This window comes from Lissotriton helveticus, chromosome 10, assembly GCF_964261635.1.
Source record: "Lissotriton helveticus chromosome 10, aLisHel1.1, whole genome shotgun sequence".
Lineage (NCBI taxonomy): Eukaryota > Metazoa > Chordata > Amphibia > Caudata > Salamandridae > Lissotriton > Lissotriton helveticus.
In genome coordinates this window covers 1,110,854,333-1,110,878,178 of record NC_136071.1, presented here as the reverse complement: position 1 = coordinate 1,110,878,178, position 23,846 = coordinate 1,110,854,333, and the positions used below count along the sequence as shown (strand labels likewise).

Genomic DNA, 23,846 nt, shown 5'->3' with positions numbered 1-23,846 from the left:
AGAGAATAACAAATAAAAATAACAAATGATGTAAAAGAAACAAAATTACAAATGCATGCCTATGCTAAGTTTAATAGCACTTAAGCTGGAAGCAGCACCGAAGACCTGATCAGCTGGGAGCAGCGATGTTGGAAAGCAACTAAAACTAGCAGGAGCAGCTGGGTGCTGCGCTGTCTGAAAAAAGCTTTTTTTTAAAAATGAGGTATGCACGCACATTGTTGTGAAGAATCGAGCAGCGGCAAGCCACAAAAAAAAGAAAGTGCCCACAGAGTACCATAAATAAAAGTAAGAGGAAGAGCACATGTAACAAGGGAAGTCCTCCTGGGAGATTACAAAAGACCAAAAGGAGGCTATTTAGCATACTGACCAAACAAAAGCAGGCATTTAGGAAGGGCAGTAACAGGAGCTAATGAAAAAGAATGGAGGTTCTCAAAAACCACATGTAGATACAGCATCTCTCGAAGACAGTACATGCACTGCCTATGCAAACCTACATATGAGGAGGTAGTTTGCTTTCAAAGGCATTCACAAGAGAATCAAATGACAGGTCTCCAAAGTGTCTATTCAATTTTTTTGGTCACTTACAGTAAACACTGGCTCGCATTTTGGCTTGATTAATGTGAGGCGTTCATCAAAGAGATGAATGAAAGTAGGCAGAGATACTTATAGGTAGCTATCACTTGGAAGCTTATTGGGACTAAAAGAAAGAGAAGGGCTACACCTTTTGCCAAATACTAATACATTTGTTTTATCTAAGTTTACAATTAAGTAATTTTTTTCACAATAGTATTTTTCTCACCATCAAATCATCCTAGTACAAACGATCGGGAATATGAAATCACCCATGTTTGGCAAAATGAAGCTGAGATTTGTAAAATAGAAAGCAGGGAGCAAGAACACATGCCTGCCTCAGACCATTTTTCACAAGGATCTTGCAATGTTAAAGTGCCATTTAAATCAATTTCTACTTGTGCTAAGTTTCAGTATTAAGCATCTCAATAAGTGATAAAAGTGATATGAAAATTTTCATTTTTTTCGAGCTTAAGCCATAAGCTTTCTCTGGCGATAAAATCAAATACTGAGCATAAAATCTAAAAAGGAACACAATAAATTACCTACTTGCTAGATAGATTTACTGCTAATGTCTATAGAGCCAGACAGTGATCTAACCTCTCAAAATCTATCTTGTTCAATAGGAATAAGATTATTATCTTAAATCCAGTCAGTTAGGGCTTGTAGTTAAAACATACAATTATGCCCAGATATCGGTTAAACTGATTAACATGACTTTTTTTGTGGTGTGATGGCATCCACCTTCCAAAATACTAGAAAGGTTCCAGATTTTGTAATCCATTTGAATAGAATATATATGGAGATATGCAACACGACAAATGGCGTTTTATTATCATTGCTAGAAGGAAATCTGGACTTGCTGTTCTGTCCAGATATAATTGTGTCACAGTATTTTCTATTGATTTGGTTGATTAGATATCAACTAAAACATAATATGTACGATGAGTGGAAAGTGCAGTAATAAGTCTATAAAGTTAATCCTGGTAGCTTGCCTGTTCCTCATTGTAAATTATATTTAATAAACGAGGTTTGTTAGTAGAAGAACCTTTTCGGATGAGGTTCTACAATTTCTTTAAGGCCTGTGAGGGTATGGCTTTAGCCATTAAAGGACATCATTTTTAAACATAACATTTGTTTAGTTACTCAAAAACGGTTTATAAAAATTACATTGTGAAATACATTCCCGGTCGCCCTCTTTTTCGTCATTTGGATTATTTTCTTTCTTATGTTTATTTTTGGCAAATTATTGAACCATTTATTCATGGGCAAAGATTTTATAAAGGTAACTTGAATTTCTAAGAATAGAGACATTCAAGCAATCAGCAACAGTTGCATAGCATTACAATCTAATTCAATCAATGTCTTCACTTAATGGCTCGTTTGGCCAATTTTGCATTCATCAATATAAAAGGGAGACATCGTGGTTTGATTTCTCTGATCGTACCAAAGATCTAGAGGGAGACTCTGCTATTTAATAACTTGCAGAGAGACTCTCTCACATTTTACTATGTATGTATGTACCCTACATCGAAAATATATATATATATATATATATCTCTAATGGCTCAGAGAAATTAGAGTTACTTTACTCATGGTTATTTTGGCTACAACTGCTTTTAAATAATTGAGAAATATTTGTTTCTAAACTTTGAGATACAAGGTCTGTTGTACCGCAGTATAACTATACTAATCTCACTAATGTTAATATTTGCAAGATTAACTTGGGAGGTTTGTAACGAAAATTAAGTTGGGACTTATAATGGAACTCATTTAAAACACATTGTCTATAATCAAAAACTGTGAAGAAGTGTTGAGTGTAATGTTATCCCAATTTTTCTGTTCCAGATCCAAGTAATAACAGTGTTCATTTACTTCAACCTTTCATGTATTCATTCATTTGCATGTTTGCATTTCCACTTTCAATCTCATAAAAATATGAAACTTTGTGATGAGCATCCTGTCAAATCAAAATGTAATATATTGGCCTTTAATCAAGGTTAGTTCCAGGTGTACATAATTTTATAGCACAACCACCATATATTAATTATTCCTCCTTCTTCAGAAGGTATCTTAATTTCTTTTGAAAGTACAGCCTCCTTTATGGATTCATCTTCATGTTGGATATGTTTCCCAAGTTCCAAAGCATGTTAGATATGTATTACCAATTTCCATCTGTATCACCCCTTTACTGCTGGTTTGCCTGGGGCTTTTTCAAGGCTTCCGTTCCAACAAACAAATATTCTCATACTGAAGATATGATCTAACATCCTCCTTAAATAAACATAAAATATGACACCTGGAAGCAGTCTAATGATAGTAGCCAAGCACTGCATTATAACAATTTCTATTTAAAAAAAATCAATAATGTATAACACTTTTTACAAATAACTAACAATGGGACTTACCAAATGTATTACAGAACAAAATGAATCAAAAGCGTAATGATTCTATGAAAATGTTATTTTCCTTTTTGGTTGTCAAAACTACTGATTTGGCCCTATTTATTTTTATTTATAGAAAACACATTTTCATGTATATTGTATTTTCTTTGTTAAAGCCAAGAATGTTTAACGATCAATCAGAATGTATAAACCGGAACAATTGGAGAAAAAATAAAATTATTAGTAAACACAAGGCTCTACAAGAACTGCTATAAGAATTACAGGGTATGATTGACTCGAGAATAAATAAATATACTGTTTAGGACCCTCCCAAGATTTGTTTTTAAAACAGCAAGTTACGAGGTGCACTTACTCTCTAGTTAGTCTTCATTCTAAGTTAAAGCCTCTTATTAAGAGCCAGTTCACAGGTAAGGCATTGACCGATGTTTCTTATTATCATATATTATATGCCATGGCCTTGTCTCCAGTATTGCTCCTCCAGACTCAAATTTTCAAAAACCGCAGCTCCAGCGTACTTTCTTGATGGGTTCTACAGCATGCCAGTAACTGCTAGAAGCCACCTATGGTGATAGCAGCGCTATAAGGTGGCTCTAGAATAGCATCATTGCTGAAACATGCTGATGAAATCTGGGCACTCCTTACTGACGGCAAGCTAATCATTTTTAAGATTACAGACTTAGGGAAGTGAGATTCCTGAACCCCAAACCCTGGTGAGGCTATCCCACAGGATTTCACCTTCTCTAGAATAGACTAGGATTCCCGGCACCTCAGGCCTGTGTGTAAAAAGAGCATAATCAAACATCTCTCCATCCCTGAATTGAGGAAGCGTGGGTTACTTCTGTTACATGTATTCTCCCCCTAATTACTTTTCCATAGATGCCATGTTCATAGACTTTAAGCAATTGGATTGCTCAAGGAATAAATCAAGACGCTTGTAAAAGTGAATCCTCAAGGTCACAAAATTAACTTGAGCATTTAGAGACTCATTTGGTGTCAGGCAGAGGCCAACAGCAGGACCCAGTCCAGGTTCAGATGGGATTCGTTAGCTGGAAATCTTCAGGTACGGTTGCAGCACTTGTAGCTTGCTGTGTTCCTGTAGCGTGAACAGGAGGTCAACCTCTTTGTCCTGGATACAAGAGGGAGCAGGTCTGGAACACATAGCAGATCCAGTCCTCTTCTGTTCTTGCTCAGGTCCAGCAGTGTTCTAAAGTGAGTGACTAGAGAAGCCACATTTATGCCTGGCACCAGCTAGTGCATAGTGGGCATATCCTAACCAATGGCTTCGAAGTTCACAGGGCCAACCCTACCCACTTTGAGCATTTTCAAGATAGTGAACGTCTTTGGCCACATTAAACTTGTGTTCTGAAGGCTGGGAGTGTATATGGGGAGTGTACAATGGAAATCCTTGCGTCCTCCAACATCTAACACTAAAATGCAGTTTAAAGCAGCCATATAAACTGCTCTCTTCCATTTTATACTTTTCTTTCCTGGAAATGTCGAGAACTTTGTTTTTGCAGGTAACTAGAGTAATAGGAATGACAGCCTTGGCCTGCCTTCTTTTCGCAGCACTTATGTTTTAGGAACCTGGCTGTGATGGATAATGGATCGTGAAGGAGGCAGGCAAGTATCATTTCATTCGGCCCTAGCACAATGAAAGCCAAAGCTGTGGTATCACCTTGGCCTTCAGGTTCTTTCATTTGAAGCCACTAACGAATGTGGGCAGCCTTGCGCTGCAGAGGCTATTAAAATGGTACTGCTTGGCCTGCAATAAAAAAACATTTCTTAGGCAAATTTTCATTAAAGACAAAAAACATTAAATAAAACTGTAATATCATCTGAATGCTAGGGACTAATTAAGTGGGTGGGGAGTTGTTTCTATATTTTACATGGTTTTGTTTACTTCCGTTATTTTTTTTGTCTTAGCATACACACTGTGCCAAAGAAGAAAACCCTTTACAAAAAAGCAATCACTACTTCAGTCAATCTTAATTGGATCGGAGCGTGTAGCTTGTGACCCTGCAAATGTTGCACCGGTGCCCTGTCCGGCAGCAGCCCTTGCTCTGCTCCTACACAGGAAGGACACACCACAGGAGGGCAGCAGGGGAGAGGCCAGTGAGCATTAGCATTTGATCCCTAAAGCACTTACCTCACGGCACCTGGCCCGCCAGTATCACCCCCCGCGTCTGCATTCTTCACCTTGAAGGAGGGGGGAGGGGGGCGGGGTAGTCAGGTGGGCGTACGAGGTCAGTGCCTCCCGATCCTAAATGTAAAGCGCTCCGATAGCCTCTTGGGTCAAGTTCGCGCTATATAAAACTTTATAAACAAATAAATTAATAAATATTCTTCCTGGCCGTTCTTGCCAGAAGGAATTCTGTGTATTTGGGAAACCCAATCCAAGATGGCAGCTCCCCATGCTTTTAGTTCTCTTTCCCCAGTTCATCATGGCAACTCGCAACTTCCTAGACGGTTCTTTCTGCTCCAGTAGTATATAAGGTCACATTTTCACTTGCCCCTAAAGTCACAACATTTCTTCGATCCAGTGGGTGTGTTTCCTCACTTCGGTTTCTCCCAGTTTTCCTGCTAGGTGGATTCTCTCCTTTCTGCGTCTCCAGCTTGTCCCTGTCTGGTTGAGTTATTTGTTTGTTCCATACAACCTGTGGTTGCCGCCATAAGAGGGATTTTGCCTCAGGGTTTTTTCCTCCTCTGGGAATCTGGAAGGCATCATCTGCTTTGGCGTTTCCAAGTGGTGGCAGAATTGTTGCTACCGGAAGGGGGTCAGCCATCCCTTAGGCAGACCAAAACTGTAAAACCACTGGCTTCACAGGCAACTCACGGTCAGAGGTTGCCTTCTGAACGCCGGACAGACCTGACAGCAGAAGACCAATATGAAAGACTGCTCTCAATCTTAGGTCTATCATAACTATCTGAAAAGCCACGGTCACCTTTTCACAATCTGAATACAGCAACAAGCAGATGTAAGGTCTGCATAGATCAACCTCTACAGAATATATTTCCATGCAACATATTTTGTGGATTTGCATCCACTTCAACTAGAAACTATATCTTGGCATGAACTTCACAGAGCAGATTATGCGGTTCTCCATCGCCATCATGCCACAATCTAAAGTTTTGGTTAGCCACAACACAAGCACAGAGAAGCTGTATACCTATTGTTGTAGAGTTTAAACACACAGCTATTCAGGTCATGTGTAGAAGGGCTGTAGCTTGCACAAAGAGGCTCTGAAGGTGTGTATAGCCTAGGGAAGAAAAATAGAGGACACTTACTTTAAGAATTGTGACAGCATGTCTTTCACCATCTTTTGTCCAAAGCGGCACCATTCCCAGTTTTACTGCAACAAGACCAACTCGAGAGGAACCTGGATTACAACATAAGCATGTTTGTTAGGCAGAGTAGACTGAGAAATTAACATTTTGATTTGAAAATTTCATTCCAATTTTAAAAGACCCTTTAGTCCCCTATAAAAGACTCTTCGGTCTCAAAGCGCAATATATCAAAACTGAGGCTCGAAGTAGATTTGGCTCAATCACACAAAGACTAAGCACCAACCTGCTCAGTTTATTTTTTAGCAGGTTCAGCACAAAGCATCTCAAAGCAAAGCACATAGAAAAATAATAAACACAATAAAAATGCATTACATTATAGTACACATAAGGATTGAAATCCAGTCTTACAGAAACTCAAAAGTACAAGAATGTATTCACCGTTTCATTCTAAGATAATTATTGCCAACTGTCCGCTTATTCAGCCAGTAGCTAACAATCTACCTGCTCTCTCACAACTCCCAATGTTCTTTTTCCAAAATGAAACAGTATGCAACCATCCAACCTGTTTTGTAGGCTTTGAAGCATCACAAAGAATGAATGTTGTTCACAGTAGCTTCGCTTAAACAGAGAAAGTGTTAACCTCTACCCAAGCTATCTATGTGCAGACTGTCTACAGTGGAGCAAGAGACACATGTTGGACATCAAAGTGGCATTCAAACTCTTAAAAAAAATGCACCCAAAACATGAGAAACCAGATTATCACTGGAAATATGTTGGGATGCACAGGAGTAACTTTTACAGAAGCACAGACAGAACCTCTCAGTAGGAGTGATGGAGACAAACGCAACATACATTTAAGGAGGCCTATGGCAGGAAAGTATAGGACGCCCAAGAAATTGCATTTACTTTACCCCCAATGCTTGACAAAGCCAGCAATTCCCAGGGAAAGTGGGGGCGGATCTTAGCTGCGCTCCGAGATGGCCGCTCTAGAGAGAGACTCCGCCAGCTGGGCCCATAATCCTCATTATCCGCTGCTCCGCTGATCCGCTGATCCCGAGGTTCCCCATCCAGTGCCCTGACTACAGCAGTTACCTTACCTTTCGGCACACCCACTGGAGCGGTCTGACCCCAGTCGCAAATCCCTTCCACCCACATCCCCCCCCCCCCCCGGGACCAGATATGCCATATGTGAGACTGAGGCCAGCTGTTTGTAAAGTGCGGCTTGGAGACAAAAGGTAAGGATCCATCCCCCGGTGATCAGTGGGGCAGGGCTGAGCATGTTGTGCTTGACATGCCTGCAGCTGGAGGAGACTGCCACCTGAAAGTCCCTTGTGGGACACACTCACACTGGGAAGCAGCTGCGCTGTGAAGACTGCCCACCCTGAAGCTTGCAGGCTGGAGACAATTTGCAGGGTGGCCGACCATACCCCGATGTGGCTTGTAGACCTTGTAGGGAGCCTGCGGCACTCGCTAAAGATCAGTGGGGGAGAGGCCATGGGCATGTGGCGGTGGTGGGCTGGAGGCCTTGACTGGAAACAAGGGCCATGCGACTACACAATGTGACAATGCAGCAGACATTTAACTGGCAGTGAGTAACAAACAACGGGCTGAAACAAGGATGCGTGCTGGCACCCATCCTTTTTAACCTGTACACAGCAGATTTGGGGGATGCCTTGAAAGGCGCCAGCTTAGTAGCACCGAGATTATGCACCATGAGGCTGCCGGTCCTACAATATGCCGACGACACAGCTGTAATGGACCACACGAGGGTGGGCCTACAGAGAGCCCTAAATGCGTTGAATCAATTAAAAAAAGATAACAACCTTCTAGTAAACCAAGGGAAAACTAAGGTCGTCATTTTTGGGAGCTATCACCTGAAAAAGAAAGCACAGTGGCGAATGGGAGATCTGCAGATTAGTACAGTGGCAGAGTATAACTACCTAGGGGTTTGTTTACGGAACGGGCCAATGCAAATGTCCATCTGAAACAGCAGTCGTCCAAGGCCAATAAGGTGATATTCCTTTTAAAGCAACTGAGCTTACATCTGATAAGCCCTATGGCCGGACCAATATTAACTGTCTTAAAAGCAAAATTGCTGCCAGCCATCAGCTATGGCCACCAAGCGTTTCCGGGGACGCAGGATGCCCTTCTCACCGCAATCCAAGCCAAAGCATATAAATCAGTCTTTTCTATCCCAAGGTCGGCAAGGAAGTCAAGACTAAGATTGGAGCTAGGCCTGGTTAGGCCAGAATTGATGTGCCAAGGGGAGATTATAAAATCATACTTAAGGATTATAAGGGCCCCAACAAACTCCCTAAGATACCAATTGAGAGCCATCTTCGAAGGCCAAGAACAGCATGGCATACCAGTCTTGGCAAAGCACTCACGATTTTAAAGATCGAGGAAAAGAGTATACCACTGCCTGAAATCCCGCTAAATGCATGGAAAAAAGCCATAAACCGACAAGTTCTGAAAATCTCATTTGAACTGGACCTTAAATCCCTGCGCTATAGCCCCCACCTAGACCCGCTGAATAGTTCCTACATGGTAGGCAAGGCACAACCCTACCTGAATGAGGCCCTGACACCACAAGCCAGAACTAATCCTCTCTATGAGACTGTGTACTCTAGGAATCACTGAATTTAACCCCACGTGGGCTCGTAATGGGGAAAATACAAGCTGCAGACTGTGCCCCTACACAAGAGAATCCTGGCTTCACCTTTTATGCTGCTGCCCCTTCCTTACGAATTAACGCCGTTGACTTCTCCGCCCAGTCTGCATCATCAAGGGAATCAAGACATGCCGCGAAGCATCAGCCTTGTGCTTTTCTAGAATAACCACGATGACCTTGGCGAGTCTTGGGAAATTCATTCATCTGATTAGAATGGCTTTAAAGGCAGCAAACTATCACAAACAAACCAGTGCCACCAGCATGGCACAATAAGGGGATCAAGGCAGCCTCCCCTCAAATGAGCCATGATTCTATCCATCCGCCCTAAAGAAATCGCACCACTTCAATAGCTCTCTGTAGGAGAAAACTACCAAGGCCTACGAAGCTGTCTAAGAAACTTGGTGCAAGGAATTATGATAAAGACCTGGGGCTGACAGTCCGAGTGGGTGCAGCGGAGAGGGGCTATATTACTTGAACAAAAAACTTTTTAACCAGCAGTCTTTATAGTTTTAATGTGTTCATTGTTTTACTCACCAGTTTTAATCTTTCTTACTGTAATGATTTTAATTAATTGAACAGTTAATAAATTCATTCCACTGGCGGTGAGTGCGACCGCATAAAACACGCCTGGCACCCTGTTGAGCTGCTGCGCACCCGGTTGATGGAACCCCTGACGATGCCTCTTAATTATATTTAACTGCCTGGCGCCTGCGGGCGCACTTGGGGCCGGTCGCTGCACTGGTCAATTATAGATCGGTGCACTGTGACCGTGCCTGTCCATCAAACTGCTCATCGACCATCAGTGACCGCCTGAAGTGAAAGAGGCCATCAGGTGCGGAGTATCAAAGCGCTGCGAGCAGAGGAATGACGTAGAGCCCGTCACCGATATTGCCAGCTTCTGCACTATACGACCGTGTTCATTCCTTGCCTGCACACCAACGTGACACCTGCATTAGACACTGGTGACGGGATTTGCTTGGCCCAGATTAGCTTCTCATATGTCCATGCTCGTAGGACACCAGTGATGGTTTGGACCAGTATCGGATCACGTTCCTCTGGGGAGGTTGTTGATGCTACATACCTGTGCAAAAGAGGGGTCTGGAGTGGCCCCTGGGCACTCTGACCACTTGCTGTATCTGAGGTTTCGGCCTGCTCGTGCCCCCTGGCCAGCAGCGAGACCCAGGCTGTGGTGGGGCCCGGGAAACATTTCAACAACTCCTTCAGGCCACAAGTTAATGATTTGTTAGCCCACAGACAGCCTGGTCTTTGCTACTGATTTTGGTAGATAGCCCCAGCTGCTACCCATTGGAGAATTGCTGATTGAGGTATGTGGCTACTGCGATCTCTACCAGTCTTGATCAAAGGGAAGCATGATGCCAAACCGTCTAAGCTTTCCTTTTAGGGCAGGTGCCCCACCCATCAGATGGATCATGAATCGCGGTCTGAGGACTCTCCAGATTGTGCTGGGCAGGAACAGCCACCAGTTGCGGATCTCAGGGAGCTCCTGGTGGATGTTAAGACAAGTCTGAAGGCAATAGACGCTAAGCTGGATCTCCTGACTAGTCGCCTAGACCAAGTTAAACAACAAGCAGAGAAGCAGGAGGATAAACTCGATCGCCTGGAGAATTGTGTATCAGATGCAGATGACTCACAGGCAGACTTCAAACAACAACTAATAAAGTTGGACAGGGTGCTTGAACTCATAAAGGCCAAATATGAGTACCTTGAAACGTGTTCCAGGCACAATAACCAGAGAATTACAGGGACGACCGAATCCACAGCCATCGCGAAAATGGAATACTAGGTGGAGAAAATACAGGGTGATCTATTTGAGGAAGATCTATCACCCATCTCCATTGTTGAGCGGGTGCATCACTTGCTAAGTGAACAGCTGCCTCTGGGCACACCGGCCCGCCCTATACTTGCACACCTCTTGAATTATAGAGACCGAGATGTTGTTCTGCGGCTGGCGCGTGAGTGTGGGTCAATTCACTGTTGAGGAAACCGCCTGTCGTTCTATCCGGATTTCACAATGTTGGTGCAGGCCGCTCGCCGTAAATTTCTACCTGTCAATAGCTGCTCCAGAGGGCGAAAATTCCGTATGCGCTGCTTTACCTGTCCAAGCTGGGGATCGCCATGGACTGCAAGAGCACTTCTTTACTGACGCCAAGTCCGCACTGAAATTTGTTAAGCAGGTTACCAATGATGAACGCGCACACAGGAACCTGGCGTGAAACAAGGATGAGAATATATTGAGTGACAACGATTGAGAACAAGCCTACTCTGGCACTGTGATTTCTGGGCCTCCTCGCTTGGCTGACATTAGCCGATATTGCGTCTATCATGATCCAACCTTGTTGGGCCGTCCTGTTTGGGTATGTCCCTCTATATCCCTCCACCCTGTCAGTGTTGTGGGATAAAGGAACCTTATTTGCACTGCTTGTCCCCCGGGTTTTCCCCGGTCTAGTTACCCTACCGGTTTCAGTGGGGTTGTTTGTCGGGACTCGCTCAACTCCCAGGGATGTTTCCCACTCGACTTTTTATGTTGAGAGGGAAGGGCCTATGGTTCAATGCTTAATGGGCTGCTGGGTGGCGGGGGAAATCTGATAAGTTTGGGGGTTGGTGTGGGAGGTGGGCGAGGTGTGCGGGTTGTTCTATTTCAATGTTGGTTATCGACTTCCACTCAATTCCAAACCTTTATAGTATCACTAACGATCTGAAGGCTGGCGCTCACCGCCATTGCATCCTTCCACTAAGCCTTCATGCGTCCACTTACATTAAGAACATGGAACATCCGCTGCCTTAATGATCACCGCAAGGTGCGACAAGTGTTCACATATTTACAAAGGCACTCCATAGATATATGCTTATTGCAGGAGCTTCACCTCATGGACGGGACTATAGGTAGACTGCGATCCAGGTGGGTTGGGGAAATGTATGTAGCCACTTACTTCAATTATGGTCAGGGAGTGGCGATCTCTATTAGATAGAGGCTGGCCTGGCACACGCACAGAGCTCAGTGTGACACTCAGGGCAGATTTGTTCTACTTTCTGGGGGTTTTTAGATCACCCAGTCAAGACGCCCCTATCACGTGTTGTGGCCTAGCTGAGCCTTATTATGGAAGACCTTGACTTGTCTAACCTCTGGCGCTTCCGTCATGCCAACCAAAAGGAAGGCACATGCATAAACACAACCCATGCTTTGTGGTCGAGGCTGTTTATTGGTTAGTATAGAAGGACGTCTTGGTACAGACGGTCCAAGTATCCAATTAACTGCAAATGCTCCCTGACCATGCTCCAGTCCTAGTAGAATACTCCAGAAGGTCTCCCCGAACCTTTATTTGGAAACTTCCACCTGGTGCCCTGAGAAATCAGGTGTTATGGGAAGATATTAGAGCAGCAATTTTGAACTACTTTGACTACTTGATGGCCTTTGGGAGGCCTTCATGGTGGTTATTAGGGGAGCATGCATTGCCAAACAGGCAGGCGTCCTCCACGCCAGGCAGGGAGAACTGGCACGCCTTAAGACAAAATTAGAGAACTCGAATTGCAGTTTTATAATAATAGTGATGTTTCCAGGCTTGCAACCATTCGGAGCAAAGTCTCTGAATATAAGGAGGCTGCACAGCAGGAGTCGCACTATCTAGGAAGGGAGACACTTTCCAGATGCTTTAGGGATGGAGACAGACCGGGCAAATCTCTTGTTCAGTTAATTTGCAAGCCCTGGGTTAGCGACTACATAACTGAATTACAGGATAACAATTTATACGTACACATCGGCACAGAAGCGGTCCAATGGGCCATGGTGACAATTTTCTCATCCCTATATAGAACTGGTCAGGATTATACTCCTTCAGACCTACCAGCCTACCTAGACTTGTTTCAACTTTTGTGGCTTGTAGAATGCCATAGACGATACTTGGAATGAGCCCTTCACAACCGAGGAAGTCATCGGGGTAATCAGTACTATGCTCACAAAGACGGCTCCTAGCCTGGATGGCTTCACTGCGGCATTCTTAAGGAATAGGCTCCTTTGTTTGCCCGTATCTATTAGCTATGTATGCGGAGTCTCACTTTTCGGGTGTTCTACCCCCCACCCCCTTGTGAGAAGCCCTCATAGTCACAATACTTAAACATGGAGAGGACCCCTGCTGCTGCGATTCATATTGTCTACTTTCCTTGATCAATAGGGACAAATAGAACCTTGCCTCACACCTCTTCACACTTTACTTCGAACTGTGGAGAGTCCTGACCAGGCAGGTTTTATACCCGGCAGGTCCACCTCTCATAATCTCAGCACTTTTTTTGCGCTTCTTCGTACCATCAACACATCTTTACACGCGGCAGCAGTAGTTTTTCTAGACGCCAGCAAGGCATTCGATTCCCTTGAATGGCCATATCTATTTGCCCTGCTGACATGTCTTGGCTTGAGTACAACCTTCATTAAATCTATTGGGCTGCTCTACTCCCAACCTATGGCCTGTTTGATAATCAATGGTAGCATTCCTGAACCCTTTGTAGTAACTAGTGGTACCCACAAGGGGTGCCCCCTATCCCCCATACTCTTCTCAACCGCGATGGAGCCGCTTGAAGCTGGTCTTCGCCAACATAACGCACACTGCGGGCTGGCATTTACCCCTCACAGAATATTAGTTTTGTTGTATGCAGATGATGTTACCTTATATGTGAGAGACCCGCATGTCAATTTGAACCCTCTTATTAGGATATTCGGCGGGATGTCAGGGATTGAAATAAACTGGGCAAAGTCAATTGTCTGCCACCTGACGGACGTGATGCCCCTAACTGAATCGGAGTTCCCTCTAGTATGGGCAGGTGGCCCTGTTAGGTATCTCGGGTGTGGCTCAGCAGAAATATTGACAAACTATGGAGACATAATTACGGCCATCTGCTAATTTGGCTGGACGACAGCCTTGAGTGCTGGAAGCGACTGCCACTGTCCGGGATTGGCAGCCTGGCCATAGCAAAAATTATAATTGTCCCCAAATTTCTCTACCTTTTCATTACCATACCACTTCCTTTGCCCCTTCCGTCAACAAATCGGAGCCCGTCTTGTCTTAGCATGGGCAGATGGCTTCCTTGCTTGCCCTACATCTATTAGCTATGTATGCAGAGTCTCTCTCCTGGTGCTCTACCCTGGAGATCATGACACTTCCCTTTGAACAGGGCAGCCTAGGTGCCCCTGACATGGATTATAATTTTTTAGTGCAGAGCCCAGTTTGCCCATTATTGGCTTTCCCTGTTTAATTCCTTGCTCACACTGTCTCTAGATGTGATTGTGTGGCACCTTGCCCTTTACAGATGGCACTATCCCTGCCCCCTAGGCCCCTGTGGGAGCGAATTGACACTGTGGCATGATTGGTGTAGGAGTGGGTTGAGATACAGTATAGGGCCCGTATCGAGACTCTCTGCTCCATCTGTACTACTCGTTGGCATAAGCTACATCTCACATCTAACCTGATGGCACCATTCTTCCACCGCAGGAAGCTTCGCACGACGGTGATGCTACCTCATTACACAATCATATACTACCAAATACGCTGCCACCATCAGAGTGTTTCATACCTCGTTCCCTGATGCCCTGTCCAAATTCCAGGCACTGTAGACGTTTCTGAACTGCCCTTCTTCTCGTAAGCTTGTGATGGGTTTATATACTGGCATTCAGATATCATTGCTTATATGCACTCCCATGAGCAAAAGCGCTTGGGATGCTGACATTATACCCAGCTGACGGCTGCACAGTTGAGCTACTGTTGCATCTAGTCACGTGCGCTATCCTCTAAATATCGCCTCCATTTTATTCATTTTAAATTCATACACCGACTGAATCATACCCCGGCCCACCTGAGAGATTGTTTAAAATGGGCCTGGACACAGACACGCAATGTAATAATTGTTCCTTCCCAACTGCCAGCTTCCTACACCTTGCTTGGGATTGCCCAGGAATCTTCGATTATTGTAATTACATTTTTACTAGGTTTCCTGATATTATGGGTCACCCCCCTTGAAAGCTCTCAGAGTGTTGTGCTTCTGAAATAGGTTCGAGTGGTGCAGCCTGAGAAGCGCAAACTGACAGCGCGTATCCTTCTGCTTGCTAAGCGTAGGGTGGCGATGAGGTGGGGGCGATGTCCGCTACCACGTACAGCAGCCTGGCTCAAAGATGCCACCTATTGTCATGAGCAGCATACCACCTGTTGGGAACTCATGCTTGTACGTTCCCGGCCTAAAGACATTTGGCTCCCACTGGAGGAGTTTCTCTTGGTGCCCATGCAGATAACCCCCACCCTCAACCAAAAACAATAAGGAGCAAAGAAGGAAAAATACGGACATAGGTCGCCCTCCACTCAAAGTCATTTATACATCAAATACCTAGTCCCCAAAAGGCACTATTTTAAGGTCCTGTACCACACGTTGCACCAAAATTACAACTAGCTCCCCTCTTTAAAGTCTATGGGGTAGGGGGTACATCAGAACCGTGCCATTTATTAAAATGAACCACAGTCCCTTCATTCAACAGTTGTGAAACATAAAACACACACCCTTTTGTGTATATGTGAAAAAATGTGTGTGAAAGCGAGATGGCACCTCACGGGCGCACCACCATCGGGGAACCTGGCAGGTACTCACCAGGGTTGCCCTGTTCTCATCATCGGTGCCATCAAGCCTTAAAAATGAAAATGAAAAGTGTCCTAACAAAACATACAGGTGTTTGTGAAACAGTGCAGTGGAAACACAGTGTATTACACGGACAATACACAGTGATATAACACAACATCAAAGTTAAATTACAAACAACACGAATATGCCAATTTTATTCTGGTCTTTTCGTGCTGATTGTTATATGTTTTAAACAGTTGTGAAGATTGGAGTGTCCGATGCAGTGGCGAAAAACTAGTGCCCTGAAGAAATTGCCACGAGTTCATATGGCAATGAAACATGTCAGCAAGTTGAGTTTGGCTTGATAGGTAACAGCCGCGCTCATTTAAAAAAAAAATATACAATCAGCACGAAAAGAACAGAATAAAACTGAAATGTACATCAACGTTATGCTGCTCGGAATAAGGTATCTCTTGAGGACGGGTAGCCTAGGTAGGAATGGGTAGCAGGCCCTTGGTAGCTGAGCACTCGAGTCATTGCATAATGCTTCCTCCTACACAGACTCAGAGACTTCAGTCTGTTGGATTGGTACTTTTGGTATGTATCTGTTTGGATGAAAACTGAAAATAAAAAACTATAAATAAGGACTGGGACACAGACAGTAGAGTAATAGTTAGAGAAACCCTTAGGACTGTGCTAGATATGAAAACAGTCAACTGTGAAAGTAGAGGTTTCTAAAGACACTCAAAATGAGTAATGAGTAATTTGCCAAAATACTCTTCCCAACTCACCTGGTGCCCACGGATGAATAGGCCACGGATCATCCTTCAAAGGGTTGAGTTTACTGGCTGTGAGTGTTCTATATTCCTCTGCAGTGCATTGTTTGAGAAACGTCTTGTTTTCCTCTGATAAGTGCTCATCCCACCACGTATTAGTCTGTACTTGTCGGACAATAAATAAGCATGATCCCCTGAAAAGAAATGGCAAATCACTGATAGAACATGAAGACTATTTATGTTCAGAAAAGAGCAAACAAATGATCACATGGACATTTGCCTCATGTAAATGTGATGATGCGTTCAAGGATGTTCTGGACAGGGTATATGACCCGCATGACCACCCCCATATTTAAAATTTGTTTATGTGTTGCTGGCAAATGCGATAGCCATCTGTCAAATGAAATCCGCAAAACACATTCAAACGTGGCTGTTTGTTGATGCCTAGGTGGCCATCTTTGAATGCTTTTTGACATACTCTGTCTTTCCTTTATTGTTTCAAGAAGAAAGATGCACTTTTTTCAACACATCAGCCATCTTGGAAAGATAACATAGCAATAAAGTATGTTAAAAAGAACTCCAAGGCAGTCACTGATGCATCCACAAGCACTGGCAAAACCAATAACTCTGCAACGGCCATTAAATGCCAGACCTATTAGCTTTGCCAATGTTTATTTTTTCTAGGAGCACAAAAGGTATTGCGGAGACAAACTGCACAACAGGGTCAAACCTCTAGGTACTACTCTGAAGCACTGTCTATGTTTTGCCATTGCCTTCTTCATAATGACTTATGCAGTGCAGGCAAACGTATGGTACAGGCAAGAGGTGAGGGGAAAGGGTGGGGGTGTGGGGGGTGGGCGGGGGGGGGAGGGGCATAACCAAGACAGGTGCATGAAGATAAGCCGAAGAGATCATGGGGAAAGTTGAAAAGGCTGAAACAGCCAGCAGCACCACAAAAGGTAGTTCTGACGGTACACGGCTCGCAATGAAGGGAGGTTTTCTGGAGTCAACTCCTCTGCCACATCCCTGTGCTTCTGTGTCTATTTATCGCATGCTTCAGTTGTAGATATTTAAAGAACAAGTTACTTACCTTCGATAAGGATATATCTGTAAGAAACAGTAGTTAGTATTAGATTCCTTACCTTAGAATATCCCCAGGCGTCTGACTGGATCCGGACATTTTTGCGTAGCAGTACCCTTGCGTGTCGGTAGGCGTCGTCTGCGGCTCCGCGTCCGTCGTCGTGGGCGCCGTGACTTAGACGCCGCCTCCGCGTGCTGACGTCAGTTCTTAGGTACAGCTTTTCCGCGGCAGAAACGCAGAGCCATGTTAAAAACCAACACTGGTGCCATTGAAACTAGGGCCCTTAAAGGGGATGACCTTAACCCTAGATATCGGTTCGCAGAACGGGGAGGATGGGTGGGGCGGTAAGGAATATAATACTAACTACTGTTTCTTACAGATATATCATTACCAAAGGTAAGTAACTTGTTCATCTGAAAGAAACAGGTTAGTATTATATCCTTACCTTAGAATAGATACCCGAGCAATACCAACCGCGGTGGTGGGTCTGCGAACCAATAATCACACCAGAAAGTCCTGGAGGACGGAACGGCCAAAGAAGCCATCCCTCCGGACTTGGCTGTCCAGGCAGTAGCGTCTTGCAAACGTGTGCAGCGAGGCCCACGTAGCTGCCTGACAAATGTCCTGCAAGGGGACTCCCCCGGCCCAGGGCCGTGGTAGCCGCCGTGGCCCGAGTAGAATGGGCGCTCAGCCCAACAGGGGGCTCCTTCTTTGCCATAGAGTAACAAGCCTTGATACACAAGACGACCCACCGAGAGATGGTCCTCTTGTGCACCACCCGGCCTTTCTTTGCGCCCACGTAACCAACAAAGAGTTGGTCATCCACCTGGAACTGGCGTGTGCGATCCAAATAGAATGAAATCGCACGTTTTGGGTCCAGATGGTGGAGCCGCTTTCCTCTTTTGAGGGATGCTGTGGCGGAAAGAAGGTTGGTAAGGTGATGGACTGCCCGATGTGAAAGGCCGTGACAACCTTGGGCAGGAAAGAAGGTTTAGTCCGCAACACAACCTTGTCCGGATGGACAGAAAGGAAGGGGGGTGTGGACGAAAGAGCCTGGAGCTCACTCACTCTCCTGGCAGAGGTGATGGCAACCAGGAAAGCAGTCTTCAAAGTAAGAAGGCGGAGAGGACAGTTGTGAAGTGGCTCAAAGGGAGCGCACATCAGAAAAGTAAGGACAAGGTTCAAGTCCCACCGAGGCATCACAAACGGAACAGGAGGAAACGTGGGAGTGATGCCCTTCAGAAAGCGAGTTACAATAGGGGACTTGAACAAAGAAGAGTGATCAGGCAGCCTCAGAAAGGCTGAAAGGGCAGAAAGGTAGCCCTTGATAGTGCCCAGAGCAGAGCCCTGCTGGGCAAGAGAAAGAAGGAAGAGAAGAACCTCAGAAAGAGGGGCAGACAGAGGATCCACAGCCTTTGCTGTGCACCATGCCACAAATTTGTTCCACCTGCAGGCACATACCGACTTTGTGGAGGGACGCCTGGCTGCCAGAATGACATTACAGACTTCAGGAGGCAAGTCAAATGGCCTCAACTGTCGCTGCTCAATCTCCAAGCATGGAGGTGGAGACTGGACAGGTTCGGGTGGAGGACCGTCCCCTGCTGCTGCTACAGAAGGTCCTCTTGAAGAGGCAGACGAACCGGGGGATCGACTGACAGACTGAGTAGCTCGGGATACCAGTATCTTCGTGCCCAGTCCGGAGCCACTTGGGCCCGGTCGCGTTTGATCTTCTTCAGCACTCTGGGCAGAAGTGGTATAGGCGGAAAGGCGAACAACAGACCGCAACTCCACTCGCGACGAAAAGCATCTCCGAGCGATAATCAGGGTTGTCAAAGGATGGGGCCGGCTCATAGAAGTGAAACTCCCCAAGCGGCGTCGAAAGCGGCACTCAGCGGCGCCGTTCCGACGCCGGAGCCGGATCGAGGGAGGAATCAGGGACGGCGCCGCCCGAGGACGGCGCCGGAGGTGACACCTGAGGGACCGGCGCCGGTGAGGTCGTTAGGTCAACCGGAGACGACCCGGATCCCGAAGGGGATCCAGTGGGGCCCTGCGGCGTCAGGCCCGAAGGCGCCGACGGCGTAGGAGCCTAAGCGCCCGACAGCGTCGGGACCGAAGCACCCGACCCGCTAGGGCCCCCAGATGTGTCCGCTGGGCCCGAAGGCACCGCGGAGCCCGTCGGAGGAGCGAGTGACCTCATGGCCATGAGGAAGCGCTCGATCTCCTCCGGCGTATCGTGCTGCCCAGGGACCTGAGGGTGTGGAGCAGGCCGCGACGCCTGCGACTCCGACAGAGCTGTGTGGGTGGTGACACCCGAACCCCGTCGGGGGGGGGGGGGGGGAGTCGGGAGAGCGATGACATCTCTTCGACTTCTTGTGCTTACCTGAAGACGACTTCGACCCGGAGGAGTGATGGCGACTCCCGGAGCTGTGATGGCTCCTACCCCGCGACCTGTCCCTCGACCTCCGTTGAGACCGGGACCTCTCGCGGCGCGGCGCCGACTGCCGGAGTTCGAGTCGCTTGCGGGACCGCACCCGACTAGCTTTCGAAGTTAGGGCCCGGCAGTCGGAGCAGGTCTTGTCATCGTGGTCGACGCCGAGACAGTGGAGACACCGACAGTGAGGGTCGGTGACCGACATCAGTCGGTCGCAATCCTCACAAGGCTTGAAACCTGGCATCCCTACCAGCACCGTCCGGAGTCGCAAGACTCAAGAAAAGATGATCAAAAGGGATCAAAAAGTTTAGTCAAAAAGTAACTAAAGTACTGCTTTTTCCAGATCTGCGCTTGCTGGCGCAGAAAAAAGAAAAACTGACGTCAGCACGCGGAGGCGGCGTCTAAGTACTCCGACGACGTCATCACGGCGCGCACGAAGCCGATGACAGACGCGGAGCCGCAGACGACGCGTACCGACGCGCAAGGGTACTGCTATGCAAAAATTTCCGGATTCAGTGTGACGCCTGGGGATATTCTAAGGTAAGGAATCTAATACTAACCTGTTTCTTTCAGATATGTTGCTTGCATGGCATTTCTCATTGGCGTTGCAGTTCTTTGAAGGACTGCATTCCTTTCAGACTCCATACATCATACAATTTGAAAATGCCCTGGAACACTTGGAATCCTTTTAACACACCCACCTTCCTTAGTACCACAGAGTCCCAAAGAGGTGGTTCTAGAGCACATTTTGTTTTCCATACCAATTCCGCTGTCGCTTTTTTCCCCAGAGTTGGACTACCGTGATAATTGGGTTATCTGACTTTAATGTGGTGTTCCTTCCTTGCAGTTCTTCAAGCTACCCCCTTCAGGACCTATCCCTTCTGTCCACCTTCAGTGCTGGTTCTTGCAGTGTAGGGAACACCAAATCATTCACTACTAACAGTTGCTGTCGCAAGCACTACCTTGGTAGTGCTGCGCACGTCCGTTGGCCGACGCGGCCCCGCCCACATAATGGAACGCCCCGCGGCAGAATTGTCGCAGCTGTAAACAGGTTAAGGCATGGGCAAATTGGGCTCTGGTCAAGGGCCTCAGCCTTTCTGGGGGCCCTCTGAAAGATCCAGCCATGTTCTCCACACAATCCTGCTCAGATGACCTTGAATGGCTTGTATTAAAAATAAATTAAAGGAAACTGGTATTTAAAATCTATGTTTACAAGTAATTTGTGGGAGTACATTACAGACATTTCGCAGAGAATATTTGCATTTGTTTTTCAACACAATGCAATATTCCCCCAAAAAGTTCAGTTTAGCTCAAAACAGGACCTCACATATGCAAAATGTCAGTGGTTCATAGAGATTATGTGCAATAATATTAGTGAGCTGCTGCGATATTACAATATTGAAAACACACACCACCATCCCCGAATATCAGATGGAAAAAGATTTATAATTTGGACCAGTCTGCTTGTCTGGTGTCAGTGACCTTGTGAAAGAGGATATTGGATCATAAATTCAAAGCTGTTCTGAACAGGGGCCCCCAAAATGTGTTTGGGCAAGGGCCCTCAAAATCTTAAGATGTCCCGGTCGAGAAATTCAGCAACATTATCATTTTATAAAAGATCATCAACTCTCATAACCAAGATTGGGACAGTGTTCAGTGTCTGCATTGTATTCTTTAACTACTTTACCCAAATTATTCATCATAAAGAAGTTTACATCGGTTGTGACACGGATGCCGAGGTATTTAAAGCCCTCACTAGTCCTCTCTGGTGGACATTTCCACTTCGTGGATGGCTTCATATTTATAAGGGGAAATGCTATTGAATTCTGACAGTTAATGCGAATACACGAATAAACCTCCCTCCCTCCTCCACAACACTGAGAGGATTTCCAGTACCTTAGGTATGGGTCGCTCAGAGTCGGCTAAATAGAGTAGCACAACATCAGTGTAGAGGGATGTGTGTTTCTATTCTGAGTTCCATTTAAATACCAATATCAGTGCATCCTTCTGTACCCAACTGGCCAGTGGTTCACTTGCCAGGGCAAATAGCAGTGGGGAAAAGGACTTCCCTGTCTTGTCCCCTAGCCAGCAGGAACTCCTGAGAAAGTGTTCAATGTACCCTAACTCAGGCGACTGGAGTAGCATGCCGCACTTTAATCTAGGCCATGTATTCCAGTCGGAATCTTCTTTTTTTTTATATTGCCATCAGATTAGGCCTTGCAAGGGAATCAAATGCATGTACAGCATCCAAGGAGAGGAGTACGGCAGGTTCGTTCATCTTATTTGATCTAGCTACCACATCACATGGGCATTTCAGGTTGTGCTGTGTAGACCTAGGTGGCATAAAGCATGTTTATCAGGGCCAGAGAGGCTGCCCTTTTTTCCCCATTCACCAACACCAGTCTTACCCCATCCACAAACATATTAACTAACTCACAACAAATGCACTCTACTCTTTTACTACAAACACTAACCAGTTTACATTGTCACAATAACCACCAAAAAAATACCACAAACCACACTTATACACCCTTCTACCCCAACTACCACACAATGGCACTGTCACTCACACACAAAACAACACTTAATCCTATACAACCAACTAACAAATCAACACATTGGCAACGCAACACAAATCAACACTATATGTAAATATATCCCATCCAGGCACACACTCCCTGCTCATACAAAGCACCAGCTCTACCTTCTACTTACTCTCAATAGACCCCTTTCTATCACCACCAAACCTATACTCTCTCTGCCATCATTTTATCCACTAACACTCTCTTCCTCTTTTTACCAAAAACACACAACCACGGAACCCTTACATTCCACTAACATACATATTACCTATTCCCACGATCATAATCGAACACACACTTAACTCTTGTCCATCCACTCTCACACACCACATACACTCCTTTCCAAAACACATCACCATGCCCTTTGCCTTTCGGCTTCTTCTCACCAATAGCTTCACATACAAATACTTCTCAGAAAACAACTACATCATCTCCTCCTCAAAATCTAAACATAACACTCACACAAACACAACATCTCACACACACACACTACCTTATAATAATTTTCGTCACAAGCTAGAAAAATACACCCACTCCCACCCTCCTGGCTACACAAATAATGCACACCCTAAACCAACCCTACTGCTAAGCTTTCTATCTTCCCCCACACCAAACACAAATACAGCAACTCTTTCAATCGCCTCTCATCCTTTGGACCTTGCAACATGACCCACATGAGGCACCGCCACCATAAACTCATACACCTTTCACCCTAAACAGACGCAAACCGAATAAACAACTTCCCATCTCCATATCTACTGCACAACCAGGCTACTCTACAAAAACAATGCAGCTCACCAACTCACTTTCAACCACCATCTCCACCACCTACACATGCAGACCCAATAAAACGCCTTCTCAGCCTGCTGGATCAGGAATACAATACAGAAAAGCTACACTGTTGCTAACCTCATATAGCGAATACCAGCACTAAGGAAACACCTGCTACAAGTCCACAAAATGCTGCTCCTTCTTCTACAAAACAATATCACACATTCATCAAAACATATTCTCTAAAATGCCTACTAATAAATGCTCTACCACTCTAAAAACACGCATCACAACTACACCCTTTTCACTGACACACAGTTCGACTTCATAACTGAATCATAGCTGGAGATGACATGTCTCCAGTGTTGTATGAAGCCATTCCTCTAGGCTATCAAACTATCACATACAATTGTACAGGCAAAAGAGGAGGTGGCCAGCTGTTTTATTCAAGCAAATATTAAATATCACTAAAGCTGACAACGTCTCCATACAAGGTTGTGAGGCAATTACACACCTCCACCTAGCAATGCATCATTCCCAGACACTCTTAGATACAGTTTCAAAACCTAATAACAATACACTCCAACCTATGCATTCTTCATGACTTACACCCCATCAGGGGTAGCAAGCGCTTTATAAATGAAAACCTCTTTTCTCAC

The 23,846-nt window shown here is 45.5% G+C and overlaps 1 protein-coding gene across 1 annotated transcript in view; it reads right to left on the bottom strand.

The window, feature by feature from the left end:
* Positions 1-23,846, bottom strand: part of MRPL3 (mitochondrial ribosomal protein L3) — a 347,579-nt gene that overhangs the window by 284,138 nt on the left and 39,595 nt on the right. Inside the window, exons 2-3 of the mRNA XM_078663875.1 lie at positions 16,338-16,516; positions 6,261-6,352 (exon numbers count right to left, since the gene is read on the bottom strand). Coding sequence (XP_078520001.1) covers positions 6,261-6,352; positions 16,338-16,516 — 271 coding nt within the window. The remainder of the gene's footprint in view (positions 1-6,260; positions 6,353-16,337; positions 16,517-23,846) is intronic.